The 20861-nt window shown below is 43.9% G+C and overlaps 1 protein-coding gene across 5 annotated transcripts; it reads left to right on the top strand.

Annotated features, from left to right (window-relative positions):
* Positions 1-519: 519 nt before the first annotated feature.
* LOC102237754 (core histone macro-H2A.1) lies at positions 520-19265 on the top strand. 5 transcript variants are annotated; one of them, XM_023342547.1, is made up of 9 exons: positions 520-1476; positions 4260-4460; positions 4937-5043; positions 5136-5327; positions 6018-6122; positions 7633-7732; positions 10668-10757; positions 17639-17813; positions 17929-19265. In XM_023342547.1, exons 2-9 carry the CDS (start codon positions 4289-4291, stop codon positions 18092-18094), a joined length of 1107 nt encoding a protein of 368 aa, XP_023198315.1. In that variant the 5' UTR covers positions 520-1476; positions 4260-4288; the 3' UTR covers positions 18095-19265. The 5 variants fall into 5 exon arrangements, with proteins under 5 accessions (XP_023198315.1, XP_023198316.1, XP_023198317.1 ...); XM_023342548.1 differs by having other exon boundaries at positions 520-1484; XM_023342549.1 differs by lacking the exon at positions 520-1476 and adding an exon at positions 1515-1623.
* Positions 19266-20861: the final 1596 nt, after the last annotated feature.

Below are 20861 nucleotides of genomic sequence, written 5' to 3'. Positions count from 1 at the left end.
CTGAATGCTGAAACTGTTTATTTCAGTCCCAGCAGATCTTCAGGTCGGATGACTGGTGGAGATAAACAAGAAATATATTCTGTTCAGGGGTTCAATGTTTTGGTAAAAATCTTCTTCAGTTCATTTTATTTAACTATATATGCTGTTCTTTCTTTCCTTTTTGTAATTTTTTTGTCAAGTTGGATGTTTTCAGCAAACCTAGTTGGGGTTGAATAATTTTAGCTGCATGTGTATTTCCCAATAGTTGCTATAGCAACCATGTTGTGAACTGATGGACCAACCACGTTAGTTTATAGTAGTTTTATTTTAAAATTGCATTTTGTGCGGTGTGTAGTTGATGGGAGTTAAACATGGTGAGACCCCTGGTGGACATCTGGTGTCACTACACCAGAATGCTGAGGGAGAGTTGCTGTTTTTTCTTATTTTAAGATTTTATTATGTCTTTTGAAATTACATTCTTTAGGATATATTTAGATAATTACAGATCTGATCAGAAACAAAATATGCATTTAGTAATTACTTTTACAGATAAGTGTAACATCTAAAAATAATTAAACCTTTTCCTGATTCTAATTAGTCAACAAATGAGCTGTATGTTGCTTTTTTACTATTATTAAATAGCGGGACGTTTCTATAATATATCCCAATTTAATGCAGAAAATAAAATACAGAAATCATTGATTTTGGTCAAAGGAAAGTGCAACATTAGAGATCAGAGCTCAGCTGCAGGCGTGTTGTGGCTAAAGACCAGATAGCATGCTACAAAGTTAGGGCTGTTATGATCTCAATACCAATATTAGCATAGCTGCTAAAAAATGGTTTAGAAACATTTTTGTGTCGCTTTAAGACAAATTTTTTCAAATATTGATGCCAACACAGTCTGCCATAATGAGTCCTAAAAGCTCTAAAAGATAAACGTCCTAATTATTTTATTAATTTTATTCAGTATCAGAAACTGTCCACTGGCAGCCGCATTAAAGCATCTGAAGTTTTCTTTATGAACCACTTAGGGACAGAAAACGTTGCTCTGACTTTTGACTTTGAACAGCGAAAGTTGAATGAGATTTAAATCACCTATCAGGGGAAATTCCTGCAGGAAATGAAATCTATATTTCCATAAAGCTTAACAGCAGAAGGAAGCGTTTTCTCCTGAGTTCAGGTGTTTTTCATGGTTCAGGGGCCATTTAACCATGACGGCTCCAGGCTCAGTCCACACTGACCTTTGAACTGTCTTAGCTTTGGTGGGAGTCCCTGTTGCTTCTTCCTTCCACTCAACTTTCCAGTGTGTGGAGCCATTTTCCTGAGCACTGACCCTTTGAGGTTTACCTCCTTTGTGGATGGAGTCATGACCTTCAGCTGGACCGCTGTCCTGACCTGGTTCTGTTGGATTTTTCTGGGTCTGAACTTGGAAATTCCCCTTTCGGTCCAGAGAACCAGTGACTAGTGCAGTGTGTTGAGATACCAGCTCTTCCAAAGGTCATCAGGTTTTGACTTGTTTTTCTTTTAACAGATGAATCGTTACTCCGTCACGATGATTGCATTTCATTGCCCTGATAAGCAGCGGAGTGAGGGAGAAACTTTACCACTCAGACCCGAAATGTAGAGTTTGGTAACATGACGCTGGTGTGTTTCCGTGTGTTTTGTTTCAAAGTAAAGGTTTAAAGGGTTAAACGTTGAGCTTTCGCAGCTCCGGTCGCTCCGCGGGCAGCGCTGGCTGCCTCCGATATTCCGGCTCGCTGTGGATTGTGGGAGTCGGTGGGGGACACTGCCCAGGCTGGTTACCGGGAGAACTGGGAGAACTGGGAGCGGATTTGTTTTGACCCCGTACCTTGCTTTGTAAGTAGCCCTCCGTGTCGCCTCGCTTCGTGTCTTTCATCGTCTCCTGTCGTCGGATGAGCGGGAATCTGCGCACCGAGCGGAGCCGTTGAGCTGCCATGTTTTTTCCTTCCCCCTCGCTGCCATGGAGGCCGAGCGCGGAGCGCGGAGCCCGGGCTGCCGGAGCTGACAGGCAGGAAGGGGAGGGAAGGAGGAGCGGGGCAGCCGCCGCGGCTCTCCGCCGACCTGTAGCGGGGAAAACGCCGCTTTCATCGGCTGACAGCGGCGGTTATGCGATGAGCTGCGGCGCCGACGCCGAGTCGGGGCTTTAAAACGCCTCTTCGGAGCCGCCGGGCTGGTTGTTGACATGCGGAAATGGATGTGAGCGGGGAGAGAAACCCACCTACACCTGGCCGCAGGAAGAAATGCCGCAGATGTTCTCAACCAGCATATTTTTATATCTCCGCTGGAAGTGACCTCCGTTACGCTAACCGTGTTTGATTCAGAGCAGAATAAAAAAATACAATAAAAAATAAAGAAGAAGAAGAAGAAGAAGCGTGGCCTATGGTGGCGGTAATTGATTCCCAGTGACAGACGAGATAATTGGAGTCTACATCTGCTGCAGAAACATTTAGTTATTACGCATTTCATGACATAATAAACGCGCTAAAGTTTGATTAAGTTTGTTCCTAATTTAAAATGCATTAAATTATTCTTTAATGAACGAGCATTCCGGGCTCCATAATTCCATCTGTCATGAATAAAACATCTTTGCACAGGGAGCTGATGGTGATTGACATCTTCCTGCACAGTGAGGGCGACATTTAGGTTTCTTTTTAGCGTGATGTTTCTGATATTAACAGAAACCTTGTGTGTATGTTGGGGAATCAGCTGGCAGCAGATTGGCCTCCTGTCACTTTGGGTTTGCTAACAGATCTGATGATCCCATGTGGAAACACATCGTCTCTCTTTGCTCAGTTTCATGTTGTTTTTAATCAACATGATTCAACCCCCACAGCAAAATGTCTTAGCATAGAGTTTATGTTTCTGTAAAAGGTTTGGCTCAATAATCCACAAGTAAATCAGTAGAACACATTAAACATCGGCCAAGATTAGATTTAGTTAACAGGAGAAGGTAAAAGTTGAGGAGAAAGATCAATAATTTGTCCCATAAATGTCGTTAATATGAAATCTGCAACCGATACCAGATTTTGTTACCAGTTTCCGATCGTTGAATTTAGAATTATTTTCGGTTTTTCCTCCAGAACTAAAATCAACAAAATAGTTTCTTATTACTTTTGTCATATTAAAAAATAAAGTCCTACCTACCATTGAATCATTTACAGAAACTTTCTCTGTGTCACAAACATTAATTAATAAATGACAGAGTATCTCCTTTTCTCACTTACTAGACAATTAATAAGATTTACTTTATTTTCTCTCTACACACCTGGAAGAGAAAAATTGCACCGTATGAAGACAAAGATTAATGTTGAGAGGAAACGGCTCAGATTTACTGCAATGTGTTTATATGGGAACCAAACGGTGTGGAGCCACACAGCTCTGCAGCCAGACAGGTTCATTAAAAACAAACACAAACATCTTAGCATCTTATGTTAGCATTTAGCATGGTTAGCATTACTGGGTTTCTTCAAGGGAACAAACCAGAACAACTTTTTCAGAGCAGGTTTATCTTAAATATCAGTTTAAAAGCAGGAGCCCACACGTCTTCATAGAAAACTGTCTTCTAGAAGCGTTTTGTGTTTCCTCTGAGTTTATTTGTGAAACATTTAATTGATACTGAAAAAGCAGTGTTCAGTCAGTAACAACTCCCACACTGACCAGTGAAACCTAAAGGATTGGGTGTGGTGCGTTCACTGATCAGAAAAAAACATGGTATTTTTAGTTTCCAATCAACCAATCACCAGCGAGGATCAATTAAGTGTGAAACCTGCTGAGTAACCAGAGCTGGGCAGTAACTCGTTACATTTACTAGGGTAAAGTCTAGTTAGCAGCATTTTTACTACGCTGTACTTTTTAATTTTATTTGAGTCAAATTTCTGGATTTTCTTCCCACTGAATGAAAATCAAACATGTTTTAACCAGAAACCAGAAACAGACTCAGAGACAAACCTGCAGCTTCTGTTAAAGTTTAACATCTACTTACAGTTTTTTATTGAAAGAAACTGATTTGGAAAAATATTTGGTTATTTTTTACCTATATGAATTATTGTGATTTTTGTCCTTAAAATACCCAAATTTCCACTGAACTTTATATTTTGGTTCATCTGATGATGTAATTTTTAAATATTAAATGATTGATAATTTGATCAGTTACTCAGCACTTGATCAAACTTTTCACCAAATACTTTCCTCCTCTCAGTTGAGTTTGATGCTCCTCTGTGTGTAACACGTTTCTCGTTTTGCCTCGTTTTCCTCTGCAGAGCCCAACGCCGGCGGCACTCTGAGCGCCATGTCGAGCCGAGGAGGAAAGAAAAAGACGACCAAGACGTCCCGGTCCACCAAGGCCGGCGTCATCTTCCCTGTGGGGCGCATGCTGCGCTACATCAAGAGGGGGCTGCCGAAATATCGCATCGGCGTGGGAGCGCCGGTCTACCTGGCCGCCGTCCTCGAGTACCTGACCGGTGAGCTGCACTGCTGAACAGGAAAGCATGGAAACTAGGGGTGCACCGATTTATCGGCCGGGCGACTGCCTTAATTTTCAATCGATACTTATATGTGAAGCGGATCTTATCTAAAATCAGCCGCTGACATCAGCTCATGTCCAAACCTTTGCGGCCATCAATAGTCGTCCTGCCGTTACCAACTCAGCAACTTTCTTGCTATATTTAGCGACATTTCAGACAAAACAAACTGGTATCAGCCAGAATCAGAATCAGCAGATCAGGCTTTTTAAAGATCGGTGATCGGCCAGAAAACTGCATTCACTGCATTGAGAGCAGTTTTAGTCACTGCTCTCAATGTGTTACAGTCTTTTTTTAGTTTGTGCACTCTAGTTAACAATTAATCGATTACTAAATTAGTTGACGATTATTTTAACAATCGATTGATGACGGTTAATCATTTCAGTTCTGCTGAAAATGTATGTTTCTGTATTTAGCTGAGATCTTGGAGCTGGCTGGCAATGCAGCGAGAGACAACAAAAAGGGCCGAGTGACGCCGCGGCACATCCTGCTGGCCATCGCCAACGACGAGGAGCTCAACCAGGTGAGCTGCAGCTGGACCTGCGCCGGACGGTTTGGGCTCCTCCTCTCAGGACCAGCGCGGCTGAAACCGTAGAGTTTGTCGTTCTGTGGCAGTTGCTGAAAGGCGTGACCATCGCAGCAGGCGGCGTTTTGCCCAACATCCACCCGGAGCTGCTGGCTAAGAAGCGAGGCGCCAAGGGGAAGCTGGAGACGCCGGTGTCGCCGGCACCGGAGAAGAAACCCAAGACGGTGAAGAAGACTGCAGCGAAGAAACTGGGTGGGAAAAAGGCTGGAGGGAAAACCAAGGTGAGCCTGAAGCCGGCTGGGTTTTCAGCCGCTGCGTCCCGTTGGCCGCAGGACTGTGGAACAGAAACGCACCGATTTCTGAAAGCTCCAATTTCTGGATAAGAAGTTTTTGCGTTGGCCTGAGATGGTTTTTATTTTTTGGTTGAATCAATGTTGGTGTATTTAGCAAAACTGCAACAGAAACACTTTTATCGCATCACGAGTCACATGATCAACAGGAAGTTACTACTGGCAGAAACCACGAAGAAGAAGAAGACAGGAAGTGGTAGGAGGATGATGGCGCTGCTTGTTTTTTTACTGATTTATCACATGAACAAACTTATTCACATGATTTTAATTTAGTTTCTTATTTAATGGAAACACACAAATTAATAAATAGTTTTTTTTACACTAGAAGAATATTGACTAAAAGTTTTGAGCATATTTGAATCGGAAACGCAGCTCCAGTCGCTGCACTCGGGTCATCTCCATTTTACTCATTATGCCACTGGTGGCACCACTTGGCTGGACCTCTGTTGAATTAGGTCAGTCAATTTTAACGCAGTCACTCATTTTATCTGAAATACTTTTGCAGAAATTAGCTTTGATCTTGAATTTAACGTGGTTTTTTGTAGATAGTTTGTTAAAAATCAAACTAAACATATTGTTCATTAACAATATGAACATTAAATATTGTTCATATTGTTGCAGAGAGGCGAGGTGAGCAAGTCGGCGTCAGCAGACAGCACAACGGAGGGATCTCTGGCCGACAGCTTCACCGTTCTCTCCACCAAGAGTCTCTTCCTGGGTCAAAAGGTCAGAAACCTAAACACATACACAGCATCAATGAATGACTTCACCATGAGGAGTTGTTCATATTTTTGCATTTTTCTTGATATTTTTTACAAATATTGATATAAAGAGTTGTTAAAAACTTATCATTAATTCATGTGTTGTTTTGTTGCTAAAGGGAAGTTCAGAGATTATTTCTGGTTGATCAGAATCACATTATTTATTATTTATCCTCTTTGCTAATTTGCTCTGACATAAATTATTACACAGTTTTCTAAATAAAACCAGTTAATTTAGGAAACGTTGAGTCTTCCTCTGTCCTGTTGGTTTCTGTCTCTTGCAGGTGATTTTCCTTCCTTTAATCAGTCGTTTCATTTTGATGTTTTGTTGGTGACATAAAACCTTTAATGTCTTCGCTGATCGGCGCTGATTTGGTGTTAAGGTTGGAAATCTTTGAGGAATACCTTGAGATTTTGGTCCCATAAAAAAACGATGAAAATGCCAGCATGGTATTAATTTAAAGCAGATTTTCATCTGAAAGAAACTTTTGAACGTGTAAAATTGAATTCACACAGAACATTAACTTAACATACATATTTGAGTTAAATGCTTTATGTCCCATCATGCATCAGGATTTGTTTTGGTAAAACGTTTGGGGTTTAATTTAATGCGCATAGTTTTAGTTTCATATATGCTAAGCTAACAGTTAGCAGTCAGATAATTTATGATGATGAAAATGAAAGATGAGAATGAGGGAAATGTGGATTAATCCTAATTTAGAGACCTAATCTGAGCAGTTGGATCATTTATGTTACGGCTCTCAGTTCAAAACAAACTGATGAAGTCAGCAGCAATTATTAAAAAATTATTATTTTGATGATTAATCAGGAAACGTTGGCACATTCTGCAGATTTTTATTTGAACATTTAATATTAGAAATGTATTAAAAATGCAAATAAATAATTGTATTCTTTTTAAAATGAATAATGTCAGGTCTAAATACCTATAATACACATTTTATTGTGTAGAAGTGAATAATTTTTTATTCTTTAGTTTTTAATGTTTGATTATTTGTAGTTAAAAAATGGACAAACTGTTTATTACAGTATAGAGCTGATCTGATGGTTTTTATTGATCAATTAATCGTTACACAGAGAAACGAGTTGAATGTGAGATTTTGAATTTGAACCCTGTGAATCTAAAACCTGACAGTTTTTGGTGAAAATGTTAAAGTTTCACCTTAAAGCTAAATTGATCTGGTTTTGCTCCAGATTTCTGCGTTAATATTTCAGTAAAAATCGCTGGTCGATTACTGAATTAGTTGACGACTATTTGAATAATCGGATCAATCGTTTCCGTCCTAATCTCAGCTGGTTCATGCTTGGTATTATCGATGAAGGTTATTGATCAGTGATGGGTTTGGGCTGGCTCCAGAACTTCAAGGTATTCCTGTGATCTGCAGAGTGCGTCTGGCGCTAACGCTCTGCCTCTTCATCGTTCTGCTCCTCTTCCTCCTGTGCATGCGCCTCCACAGCTCAACCTCATCCACAGCGAGGTCAGTAACTTGGCTGGCTTTGACGTGGACGGGGTCATCAACCCCACCAACGCCGACCTTGAGCTGAAAGATGACCTAGGTGAGACCCCCCCACCGGGCGATGTCAGACGGAGATCCTTGAACGTCCAGCAGATCGGCCTAGTCCAATCACGAGCAGCAGCTCAGCAGATCGGCCTAGTCCAATCACGAGCAGCAGCTCAGCAGATCGGCCTAGTCCAATCACGAGCGTCCTCTGTCTAAAGATAACGTTCATCAATTGATTTAATTGGAGCATCAAAGGAAAATCTGAGTTTAAAGTTTCCATCCATCCATCCATCCATCCATCCATCCATCCATCCATCCATCCATCCATCCATCCATCCATCCATCCATCCGTTTTCTCTATATGTAGCTAATTTAAGTTTTTTATTTATATTCTTGTACAATTATTTTTTCTACTTTTATTCTTTTCTCTTTGATCAGAGTCAATCTGAATATATTTTGTTAATTTTTCACATTTCATGTGAAAAAATAAACATATTGATATAAAATAATTAGCTGTAAAACAGAAGCTGAGAAATTGATCAGATTATTAATCTGGTTTTATTGGAGGAAAATCTCCAGAAATATCAGAAGCTGCTTTTCCACCTTCAAGGATTTCCGTGGCGCCGTCGGTCTGCGTCCGGCTGAGCTGCGGTCCGGTCCGGTCCGGTCCAGATGCTGGTCCTGTCAGTCTGAGCTGCTGCGTCGCTCTCAGCTCCTTAAAATGCCGTTTTTCAGAATAAAATCCAGTTAATAGTAATTGGCTGCAGCCTGATTGACGGACCTCTCACCTGGAGCGCGATCGTTAAATCCAGGATTCACAGTTGGACAGAAAACTGGATTTTCCTAATTAAAACTCAAACATAAAGATCCTATTTGGTGTTTTGATCATCAACTTCCTGTTTCCTCTGATCCAGCTGTGGCTCCTGCTTCCTGTTTCGTCTCTAACCTGTCTCTCCTCAGCCAATCAGGAGCGCTCACCTGTCCATCTGTCCTCCTCTCATCACTCTGCTCATCCCGTTGCCGGTTGCTCACTGTGTTCTTACCTCCATGTTGTTGCCTGTTGTCTGTCACCGTTGTCGTTTGTAGTTGCAAGTTGTCCAAGCCGACATTTCCGCGGTGGAGAGCGACGCAGTCGTTCACCCGACCAACTCGACTCTGTACTCAGGTGGTGAAGTAGGTAAAGGAAACCGACTGTCAGCTGCTGCTGCTCATCCGGACGCTCGCTGCTGCAGCCAGTGGACCAGCAGCTGCAGCACCAGCAGCTGCAGCACCAGCAGCTGCAGCACCAGCAGCTGCAGCACCAGCAGCTGCAGCAGCTTTGAGCCTCCAGTTTTCACTGGAGCTGCATTTTTACTGGAGAAAACTTGTAACTTTTATGTTCTGAATCTAAGTTTATTATTAATGATTATATTTTAGGCCTGCCAGCAGTTATTAATCTATCAATTATTCTGATCACATTTTGTACATTTTCTGCTGCTTCTAAAAACAGGACAAACACTTAAAAACATTCAGCTGTTTTTTGTCAGTAAATTCATGTTTTATCTGGAAAATGAGCTTTTTCAAAAACCTCCAGAAAATCACCAAGCACAACTGCTGCCCGTTGCCTAGCAACCCCAGCAGAGCTCTGCCACCTGTTACCTAGCAACTCAGGTCATTGTGTAGATAGGCATTTGTTCTTCATAACTCACCTGGTTAAACAAAGATAAAATAAAAATGGCGCCCCCATTTCTACAGGATTATTGTTGCAGTTTTTATTTGTGTTTATTATTTATTCTGATCCAACTCTGGACGCTTCCTTAAGCTGCTCTAATAAAACCTCAACGTTTCCTGCAGGTTTTATCTATAATTTCTTTAAATGAGTCAAAACAATAAATAACTCTGAGGTTCCTGAAATTCAGGTTTTATTTGATCATCATCATCAAGCTGCTGCAGCTGCTGCTGCTGCTGCTGCAGCTTGTCTTGTCCCCCATGACTGCAGCATCGACGTCCTGAGCTGTCTCACCTCATGTGACCTTTGACCTCTCTAACCAGGCTGCCAGTAGGCAGTTTTAGGTTCTCTGAAGATTCAGAGCGTCTCCATCGTTTTGTTTCCAGTCGCTGAATTTAAAGAGATTTTTTCTAACTACATTTTATTACAAAAATAAAATCAAACCGCTTTTAATATTTCAACTGAATTGTTAAATGTCTTGCAAAAAAATATTCACATTCTTGGGTTTTATTCAGTTTGTGACGTTGAAACTTCAGTGGATTTTCCTGACAGACCAACAGAATCGCTGCAAACTGGGAGAAAAATAAAACTTCATTTGTGAAGGTTTTTCTAAAAAGTGTGGCAGGAATTAGTCTTCAGGTCGCCACCTTTCTTCTGTGACACAGAAATGCTCGTCTCGTTCTGATTGGGTTAACATCCGGGCTTTGACTGGACCGTTCTGATGGATAATACGCTTTGAGAAACTGTCAGCCTCTCGCCTGCTTCACTCATTCAGGATCGACTGGAAACAAACGTCAGGAAGGAAAGATTAAAATCATAATGAACAGTTTGATTTCGATTCTCTAACAAGCTGAAAGCAGCTGCATTTTATTTATACGTATCAGAGTAAAGGGGTGTAAAACAAAGCAGAGCAAACTGTGAGAATTTATTTTTTGCAAAAACAAAAATTAATACTGTACAATTTTACGTAGATTTTTGTTGATTACATAAAATCCCCAAAGCTTTTCCTGGAGTTTGTGATGAAAAAGTTAAAACATTTTAGTTTGAGTTTCAGTAAATCTGAATCAACTCAGTTAAAAAATAAAACTGGGCTTTTATTCCCTAACTGAACCTTCTGGACTTTAACTTAAATCTTTGCTCTTTGTTAAAGTGACGCTGCTGAGTTTCTGCCTCCCTCGTGTCGTCCTGCCCGCCTGTCTGTCTGCATGACCTTTGACCCTCCGCCTCGCTTCCTGCCGTCCGTGTTTTTATCCAGGATTTATTCTCTGCTCTCGGCCTGCAGGCTCTGCTCTGGAGAAGAAAGGAGGGAAGGATTTCACCGAGGCGCTGCAGGAGCTGAAGAAGAAGAACGGCCCCCTGGAGGTGGCTGGAGGTACTGCAGCGAGTTCATTCAAAACATGAACGTTCATTTTCACCAAAAGACCTGAAACTTTGACATTAATCTCAGAAAATCTCTGAAAAAAAAAAACAAACAAACCAAAACAATGACATTTCTGTTTGAAAAGTCAAAAATTAGCTAGAAATATAAATCTGAAAAAACTACAAGAATTCTGAAAGCAATTTCTAAATTTCTGAATTTAAGAATTTGATCTCAAATTTTCTATAAAAAAAAGAAAAAAGATCAGCTTGAAAAAAAAATATCTCAGAAATTTACTAGAAAAAACTCGGAAACCGAAGACCCCTTATGATGGACAAGAACTTTGGACTTGGTGTTCCCTCGCCCGGACGCGGGTCACCGGGGCCCCACTCTGGAGCCAGGCCTGGAGGGGGGGCACGATGGCGAGCGTCTGGTGGCCGGGCTTTTACCCATGGAGCCCGGCCGGGCTCAGCCCGAAGAGGAAACATGGGCCCCCCCTCCCATGGGCCCACCACCCGTGGGAGGGGCCAAAGGGGTCGGGTGCAGTGTGGGATGGGTGGCAGCAGAGGGAGGGGACCCTGGCGGTCCGATCCTCGGTTGCAGAAACTGGCTCTTGGGACGTGGAATGTCACCTCTCTGGTGGGGAAGGAGCCGGAGCTAGTGCGTGAGGTCGAGAGGTTCCGGCTAGAAATAGTCGGTCTCACCTCGACGCACGGCTCTGGTTCTGGAACCAGTCTCCTTGAGAGGGGCTGGACATACTTCCACTCTGGAGTTGCCCAAGGTGAGAGGCGTCGGGCAGGAGTGGGCATACTTGTTGCTCCCCATCTCGGCGCCTGTACGTTGGGGTTTACCCCGGTGAACGAGAGGGTAGCATCCCTCCGCCTACGGGTGGGGGGACGGGTTCTGACTGTCGTTTGTGCTTACGGGCCGAACGACAGTTCAGATTACCCACCCTTTTTGGAGTCCTTAGAGGGGGTACTGGAGAGTGCTCCTCCTGGGGACTCCCTTGTTCTGCTGGGGGACTTCAACGCTCACGTGGGCAATGACAGTGAGACCTGGAGGGGCGTGGTTGGGAGGAACGGCCCGCCCGACCTGAACTCGAGCGGTGTTCTGTTGCTGGACTTCTGTGCTCGCCATGGATTGTCCATAACGAACACCATGTTCAAGCATAAGGGTGTCCATATGTGCACTTGGCACCAGGACACCCTAGGCCGCAGTTCGATGATCGACTTTGTCATCGTTTCATCGGATCTGCGGCCGTATGTCTTGGACACTCGGGTGAAGAGAGGTGCGGAGCTGTCCACTGACCACTACCTGGTGGTGAGTTGGCTCCGGTGGTGGGGGCGAAAGCCGGTCAGACCTGGCAGGCCCAAACGTGTTGTGAGGGTCTGCTGGGAACGTCTGGCGGAATCCCCTGTGAGACGGAGCTTTAACTCCCATCTCCGGCAAAACTTCGAACACGTCCCGGGGGAGGTGGGGGACTTGGAGTCCGAGTGGACCGTGTTCCGTGCCTCCATCGTCAAGGCGGCCGATCGGAGCTGTGGCCGCAAGGTTGTCGGTGCCTGTCGCGGCGGCAACCCTCGAACCCGCTGGTGGACACCTTCGGTGAGGGATGCCGTCAGGCTGAAGAAGGAGTCCTATCGGGCCTCTTTGGCCTGTGGGACTCCGGAAGCAGCTGATGGGTACCGGCGGGCGAAGCGGCATGCGGCTCGGGCGGTTGCTGAGGCAAAAACTCGGGCGTGGGAGGAGTTTGGAGAGGCCATGGAGAAAGACTTCCATACGGCTTCGAGGCGATTCTGGTCCACCATCCGGCGTCTCGGGGGGGGGAAGCGGTGCAGCACCAACACTGTTTATAGTGGGGATGGTGTGCTGCTGACCTCTACTCGGGACGTTGTGGGCCGGTGGGCGGAGTACTTCGAAGACCTCCTCAATCCCACCAACATGCCTTCCACTGAGGAAGCGGAGCCTGGGGACTCTGGGTTGGGCTCTCCAATCTCTGGGGACGAGGTCACCGAGGTGGTTAAAAAGCTCCTCGGTGGCAGGGCCCCGGGGGTGGATGAGATCCGCCCGGAGTTCCTTAAGGCTCTGGATGTTGTGGGGTTGTGTTGGTTGACGCGACTCTGCAATGTCGCATGGACATCGGGGGCAGTTCCCCTGGATTGGCAGACTGGGGTGGTGGTCCCCCTGTTCAAAAAGGGGGACCGGAGGGTGTGCTCCAATTATAGAGGGGTCACACTCTTAAGCCTCCCTGGCAAGGTCTATTCAGGGGTCCTGGAGAGGAGGGTCCGTCGGATAGTCGAACCTCGGATCCAGGAAGAGCAGTGTGGTTTTCGTCCTGGTCGTGGAACACTGGACCAGCTCTACACCCTCGGCAGGGTCCTGGAGGGTGCATGGGAGTTCGCCCAACCAGTCTACATGTGTTTTGTGGACTTGGAGAAGGCGTTCGACCGTGTCCCTCGGGGAGCCCTGTGGGGGGTTCTCCGGGAGTATGGGGTACCGGGCCCTTTGATACGGGCTGTCAGGTCCCTGTATGACCGGTGTCAGAGTCTGGTCCGCATTGCCGGCAGTAAGTCGGGCTCGTTTCCGGTGAGAGTTGGACTCCGCCAGGGCTGCCCTTTGTCACCGATTCTGTTCATCACTTTCATGGACAGAATTTCTAGGCGCAGCCAAGGTGTTGAGGGGGTCCGATTTGGTGGCCTTAGGATCTCATCTCTGCTTTTCGCAGACGATGTGGTCCTTTTGGCTTCATCAGATCGTGATCTGCAGCTCTCGCTGGAGCGGTTCGCAGCCGAGTGTGAAGCGGCCGGGATGGGGATCAGTGCCTCAAAATCCGAGGCCATGGTCTTGAGCCGGAAAAGGGTAGAGTGCCTTCTCCGGGTCAGGGGGGGTGTCCTGCCCCAAGTGGAGGAGTTTAAGTATCTCGGGATCTTGTTCACGAATGGGGGAAGAAGGGAGCGGGAGATCGACAGGCGGATTGGCGCAGCGTCTGCTGTCAAGCGGGCGCTGTACCGGTCCGTCGTGGTGAAGAGAGAGCTGAGCCAAAAAGCGAAGCTCTCGATTTACCGGTCGATCTACGTTCCCACCCTCATCTATGGTCATGAGCTTTGGGTCATGACCGAAAGAACGAGATCGCGGATACAAGCGGCCGAAATGGGTTTTCTCCGTAGGGTGGCTGGGCTCTCCCTTAGAGATAGGGTGAGAAGCTCAGTCATCCGGGAGGGACTCAGAGTAGAGCCGCTGCTCCTTCACATCGAGAGGAGCCAGTTGAGGTGGCTCGGGCATCTGGTCAGGATGCCTCCTGGACGCCTCCCTGGTGAGGTGTTCCGGGCACGTCCCACCGGGAGGAGGCCCCGGGGAAGACCCAGGACACGCTGGAGGGACTATGTCTCTCGGCTGGCCTGGGAACGCCTCGGGATTCCCCCGGAGGAGCTAGAAGAAGTGGCTGGGGAGAGGGAAGTCTGGGCCTCCCTTCTGAAGCTGCTACCCCCGCGACCCGACCTCGGATAAGCGGAAGAAGATGGATGGATGGATGGATGGAAAACTCGGAAATTTGTGATTTTTTAAATCTTATTTTTGGTGGAAATGTATTAATTTTTTCTGATTCTGACTCTAACAGACTGTAGACTTTAGTTCAGCTTTTCTTTTCCCAGATAGAAATTAATTAATCAGCTGTTTGTTGTTTTACCTTTAAAAATAAAATTAGTAGTTTATTGGCTTTTTTTCTTTCTTAATGTTAAAGGACCAGAACGAATTAAACCCATGAATCTGAAACCGGTTTGGATCTGAAACTGGTTTGGATCTGAAACTGGTTTGGATCTGAAACTGGTTTGGATCTGAAACTGGTTTGGATTCATGTCTGAACTGGGCTGAAAAATAAAATCTGATATTTTTCAAATCAGATTCGATTTCTGGTTTTAACCTTTTTTTTCCTTTGAAAAGAAATAACAAATAACAGAAAATATTGTAAAAGTGTTTTTTGTTTTAATCATCCCTTCTGCGGATCATCAGGGCCGGCTGATCCAGTCCCAGTTCCACCAGTTCAGCCCAGAATCCCAGTCCACCCCCAGTGTGACCTCTTGACCTCTGCTCAGCCACAGATGTGCTGAGAAACGATCATGAACTTCGCCTGGATGTTCAGAATAATTGATCAGCTCAGACATTTCCTGGGATTCTTAATTATGGAAACTGGATTATTTCAAGTTATTTTCAGCTTCCCTGTTGCGTATTTAGCCGCTCCGTTAAGTTCTGGAGAACCTTCGGCCTTTGTGAGGCTGATCCAGTGAATCCCTCTGGACTTTGTTGGAGCGAGGCCGTGTTTCTCTCCAGAGATGTCGGCTGTAGGTCCAACAGTTTGTCTGATCCTGGCAGACGGTTTCACCTCGTTACCTCGCTGAAATCAGCCGCCGGAGACGCTAATGATGGGATTTCTGCTGCTACGCCGCCTCTCCTCATGGCTCCAGCAGTCTTGGCTCTCTGCTTCTCCCCATGCTGATGTACGGGAGGGAAAAGCTGCCAAAAAGTTTATAGTCTTCCCTTTGATAGGAGGATTAGGCTCCTTTTCTGGTTCCTTTTGGCGAGGCAGTAACGGACCTCTTAATGAGGACTGGCTTCAGTCCAACGTCTGCTTCAGAGACCAGAAGGAGCCGTTTTAGGGCGTCATGCATGCAAGATCCCGCCCCCAGCTTCCTGTTGGAGGGCAAAACGCTGCTGCTAACAACGGCTAGCTTTGGTTTTAGCTGTCAAGTTGTCAACATAAAGCACTAAATCTTAAAAGTACGGCTGATATACTAAATAAATACAGATGGAATGCTTTGCTATATATACTGTATATTGTCAATAATACAACAATTAGATAAGGTTAGGAAAAAGTTTTGATTTAAAAAATAATGAGGGAGGGAAGTAGGTCAGCTATGCTAGCTTGACTATGATAACTAACATTTAGATGTGCTGCAGAATTCTGTGCATCTCAGTTCAGCTAAAATATAAACACCAACCCTGACAGATCATCAGAAGAGAAGGTGTTTAAATTAGCTAATCTACCACCAATCTGTTAGCTTAGCTACTAGCAGCGGTAGCTAGTCTGCCACAGCGATCATTATTAATAATCACAAAATAAACATGGAGCCTGAAAACATAAAACTGGATCAGACTGAACGTTCTGCTCTCTCTCTGTGTTTAAATGTTTGAGTGTTTTTCCTGAAACATAAAGTGATGTGGTTGTCAGTTGCTATGGCAACAAGTCTGTGTGTAGCATAGCCGACAGAGTGTGAGAAAAAAGTGGAATACTAGTGGTTTTTAGCTCTTCTATTGTTCTTCTGACTTATTTTTCCGGTTGTGGCTCTATGACTGATTTACTAACAGTTTGGTCTGCAGGTTGATTTAACGGTTCTACTGAGACTGAAATGTTGTGGATGGAAAGGAAAAGAATCGTCTTTTCAGTCCAGCGTTGGGCGCATGCTGGAGATTTCTGGATATAAACAATAAGATTCTGCGGCTCTATAAAATGTTTTTATACTTTAGTATTGTAAAATGTTTGAGGAAAACGTGTGCAGAATAATTTGTGTTTTCTCTTAGGAACAGTAAAGTGACAGAACTCTGAAGTGACTTTTACACTCTGGCAGGTTTTAGAGGAAATGTGTTTTCTTTGAGCAGAGCGAAGCGAAGCTGTTAAAGTGACAGAAGGAGAATGGCTGCGGCTCGGCGCTGCCTGCAGATCCTCACACGCGTTCTGCTGCCTAATGAACTCCGACTGAAGCCTCTCACTGCAGAGTGTCCGGCTCTGGCTGAGCTTCACGTTTTGCAGCTGCTGGACTGATGGAGGCCTTCACTCCTCATCCTCAGATCCTGGAGAGCAGACTGTAACGCTTTGGGCCAACCTGCTTAAGCTGCTGCAGATTTCCCACTTATTTTCATTCCAAAGAAAAGTTGTCATTTAGCGTCTAACGTCTCCAAACTGGATGAGATAATGAGGCTTTTCAAGCTGATGAACAAAAACGGAGCTGAATCGTTACAGATGTGAGAACGTTTCTGCAAACATTTAAAAAAGTTTTTAACAAACATGTCCGTTCAAAATATAATAATAATAATAATAATAATAATAATAATAATAATAATAACAATAATAACAGTGATATTCTGTTGATCTGTAGGAGCTTATAGATCCCAGGTCATCTACACTAAAAGTTACACTAAAACCCTTAGCGGTGATTCCTGTAGCAAGTTAGCATCGGTCTCTGGCCTAAACAAAACCTGTTCATCACATATTTTACACCAAATCATTTGAGCTGTTTCAGGGTCTCTGTCACTTTAAATCCAAACCAGCTGCTGCTGGCCACGCCCCCAACTCAACCTTTACTCACACAAGAAAACGGCTGCAAACAAATGCTAAATTATACAACTGTACACCTTTGCAGAGCATTAGTGGAGCCTCCTGCAAAACCAACCAGAATGCAGCAAGTTAACAGTAAAACTCATGTCTTTTCCAGCATCCATTGTACAGCGAGAAAACCAGCTGACCAAACGGTGGAGATCAGTTGGGGTTGCTAGGCAACGGGCTGGCGTTGCTAGGTAACTGCGTGGCGTCTGCCGATTGCGACTGGAACGTTTGGAGGTTTCTGAATCGGCTCGTTTTCCAACAAAACATGAAGTTGCTGCCAAAAAGCAGTTGAATGATTTTTTACTATATTTTATTTATTTAGTCTGTTTTTAGAAACAGTTCAAACCCAAACAGAAAAACAAAAACTTGCAAAGTCTGAATTTAGCACATCAGTTCCCCTTAAATAATCTTTTACTTTGGCGTCTTGATCTCCAGTTTGAACTGTGAACCAACAATTCAAGTCAAACAGTTTCAGCGTTTCTCTGCAGATGTAACTTCCTGTGTCTGGTTCTCCTCTCAGCCCTTCTGACCGGCGGATTCGGTCTGCCCGCCAAGTACGTGATCCACTGCAACAGTCCAGGCTGGGGCTCCGAGAAATGCGAGGAGATGCTGGAGAAGACGGTGAAGAACTGCCTGGCGCTGGCAGACGAGAAGAAACTCAAGTCTGTGGCCTTCCCCTCCATCGGCAGCGGACGGTAGGAACCCAGAGCCTGTTGATTAGTTTGTGTTTATTTGCAGTCTGAGTTTTATTAATGTTCATTTTGTTTGTAATATGTCCTCTGCAGTTTTGATGTTGTGATTTTCCTGCAGGAACGGTTTCCCCAAGCAGACGGCGGCCCAGCTGATCCTCAAGGCCATCTCCAGCTACTTCGTGGCCACCATGTCTTCCACCATCAAGACGGTCTACTTCGTTCTGTTCGACAGCGAGAGCATCGGCATCTACGTCCAGGAAATGGCCAAACTGGAAACCAGTTAGAGGACTGGCCGCTCGCTCTGCTCGTCCCTCTGCTTTCTGTTTTCTGTTGGAGAGAGAAAATGAAGAAAATCACAAGAAGAAGAAGAAGTAGAAGTGTAAAGGCCGGGAACTTGGTTTTTGCATCATGTTTGTATGTTTACTCTATAGTTTTATTCCTTATTTTCTCGTCACCTCTGGTGTTTAACTGTAATGTAGCTTTTTCTTTCTAAGATCTTTTTACTCAGACAGTGCAGCACAAAACGAAACCAACAATTCCCATTTAGTTTTCAGAATATATATATAAATCCAGTAAAATGGGAGCGGTGCTGCGCCGCGCGGGCGGTTTGGACGATACGGGTCGGTGCATGTGAGGCAGTAAAAACGGCTCTTCCTGTTGAGCTCGGTTCACTTTAACTGTGTCGTAGTTTTGGGTTTGGAGCGTCTGTCGTACTGTAAAAAGAAAACGGTAAAGATTTGTTCCGTCTTTAGGAGACTCCAGTATCGTGTTCTAGAACCAGTTCTTGTGTTGTGTGTTGCTAATTTCACTTTTCTTGCCTTTTGTTTAGACAGGCAAAGTATTTTCTCTGTGCACTGCAAAAACGTAGAAAGTTGTTCCAAGCAGCGTAAATTCATCCGTTTCTGGCTGAAAACTGGAGGTTTTTGCAGAACGCCTTTTGTTTCTCTTCGTGTTCCTATAAGTGTTCATATAGATAGGAGTGTTTGTGAAACATTATGGACAAATATTAAACTGTAACAGAATTTTATTTGTTTTAATTTCCCGTGATTATAAAATGGCACAAAGAGTTGGAAGAAAAAAAGTCGTGTAAGATTGTTTTGTGTGTGTGTTCCTCTTTTTGTTGTTTTTGTTAAGCCATAAAAGATATTACTGCTGGAACCGGAGGCTGCTGCTGTTGGCTCGGCCGCCGCCAGGGGGCGCTCTGTCCCCAGACATGGGGCCGGTCCTGTCAGCCATGTTTGTTTTCCTCAGCAGCGCAGATGGATCAGATTTGAGCGGATTGGGAGCGAAGGACGTCAGACGTGCAGGTCTGCATTTGGACTTTTCAGCAGCTCGACTTTCTTATGAGAAGATAAAAATTGTTAAACGCTTTCTAAAGAATTGCTACAGTCTGATTATACAAAAAGATTTAAAAGGTCTGTATTCACTCCAGTAATAAAAACCCTTTGAAAACGTCAGAGAATTCGTCAAATTATTTTGTGAATTATTCATGGAAGAACGAGAAATTATGAACTTAAACTTATTTAATAATTAAAATGAATCTGATCAAAGATCCAACAGATCAGAGGAGAGTCAACAAATCAAGTCAAACACAAATTATTGACTTTAGGTTCATATTTTTCACCATAAAGATTAAAGATTGAAATAATTTGTTCAGATTCTGTTTTTCACCTTTGAAATGAGGCTAAAATATTTGATAAAATCTGTTCATTTTAATTTACAGGTTATGTAAATTAATCACAGACTTTCTGTTAGTTTTATTTTACACTGTGACTTTAATGAACTGTTTCTTTATTCACAGGTTTCCTTTATTTGATCAGACAGGAAACTGGGTGTTGAGACAGAGGAGGACCTGGGTCAAAGGTCATCAGGCAGGGAATCGAACCTGTGACCTGTTTAGACTCCAGATGTGTTTCAGTCGCCACGGTGCCCCCTTGTTTCCAGATCTGTGGTGCATAGAAGCAGAATTCTTCAGGTTCTGATGCCGAGCAGAACCAGAACCTGAAAGGCAGATCTATAATGTATATATCTACAGAGAAACGCCTGGATGAGTTTCTGGAAGAACTGGAGCTGTGTGTTGACTCTAGATCTATTTCTATAGATCTGTAACTCTATATATCTGTAGACCTATAACTATAGATCTATAACCAGATCTAAAGCTATAGATCTATAACTCTAGATCGTTCCTCTGAGGTTTTGTCTCATCCACACATTGATCTGCTCTCAGCTTCTGTTCAGTGTCTGGATGGGGTCAAAGGTCACCTGGTGACATCATAATGTGGAGCTGTGTATCATCTGTGTCGTCATGGTAACTTAGACATTAAACAGAAAAGGAAAGAATATCCAAAGATTATAATTCAGAGAAGCAACTTCAACATAGTTTTACTAAAGTAAAAGTAAAAAGTTTCCGTCCAGGAAATGAGTCGACTAAAAGTTACTCAAGTGCTGAATAACTGACCAAATTATCATTTAATATTTAAAAATTACATCATCAGCTGGAACAAAATATAAACCTAAGTGGAAATGTTGGTATATAAAGGACCAAAATGACAATAATTCATATAAGTAAAAAATAAAACCAGGCAAAATAAAATGTTTCCAAATCAGTTTAATTTAATAAAAAACGTGTGAACTTTAACAGAAGCTGCAGGTTTGAGTCTGTTTCTGGTTTCTGGTTAAACATGTTTGATTTTCATTCAGTGGGAAGAAAATCCAGAAATTTGACTCAAGTAAAAGTCAAAAGAACAACGTAGTAAAAATACTGCTAAATAGACATTTGAACAAACTTTAGTCAGGTAAATGTAACGAGTTTCTACCGAACACTGATATTAAAGGTCCAGACGGAAGCCTCGCTGGTTCAGAAAAGTTACTTTTTCCCACCAAAACGTCTCTGCTCCAGTTCAGACTGGAACCAGTTCAGTACTGGACCAGCAGGCGGAACCAAAGACTGAAGAGAAGGAAAACCGCTCAGTGTCTTCTTCAGAGGTTTTTGTGGTTGTTGGCGCAGCGCCCCCACAGGCGAGGAGGGGAACAGGTTTGGATCTGCCGGGC

This window comes from Xiphophorus maculatus, chromosome 11, assembly GCF_002775205.1.
Source record: "Xiphophorus maculatus strain JP 163 A chromosome 11, X_maculatus-5.0-male, whole genome shotgun sequence".
Classification (NCBI taxonomy): domain Eukaryota; kingdom Metazoa; phylum Chordata; class Actinopteri; order Cyprinodontiformes; family Poeciliidae; genus Xiphophorus; species Xiphophorus maculatus.
The sequence above is the reverse complement of the archived record's forward strand: the minus strand, read 5'-3'. Positions and strand labels throughout refer to the sequence as shown.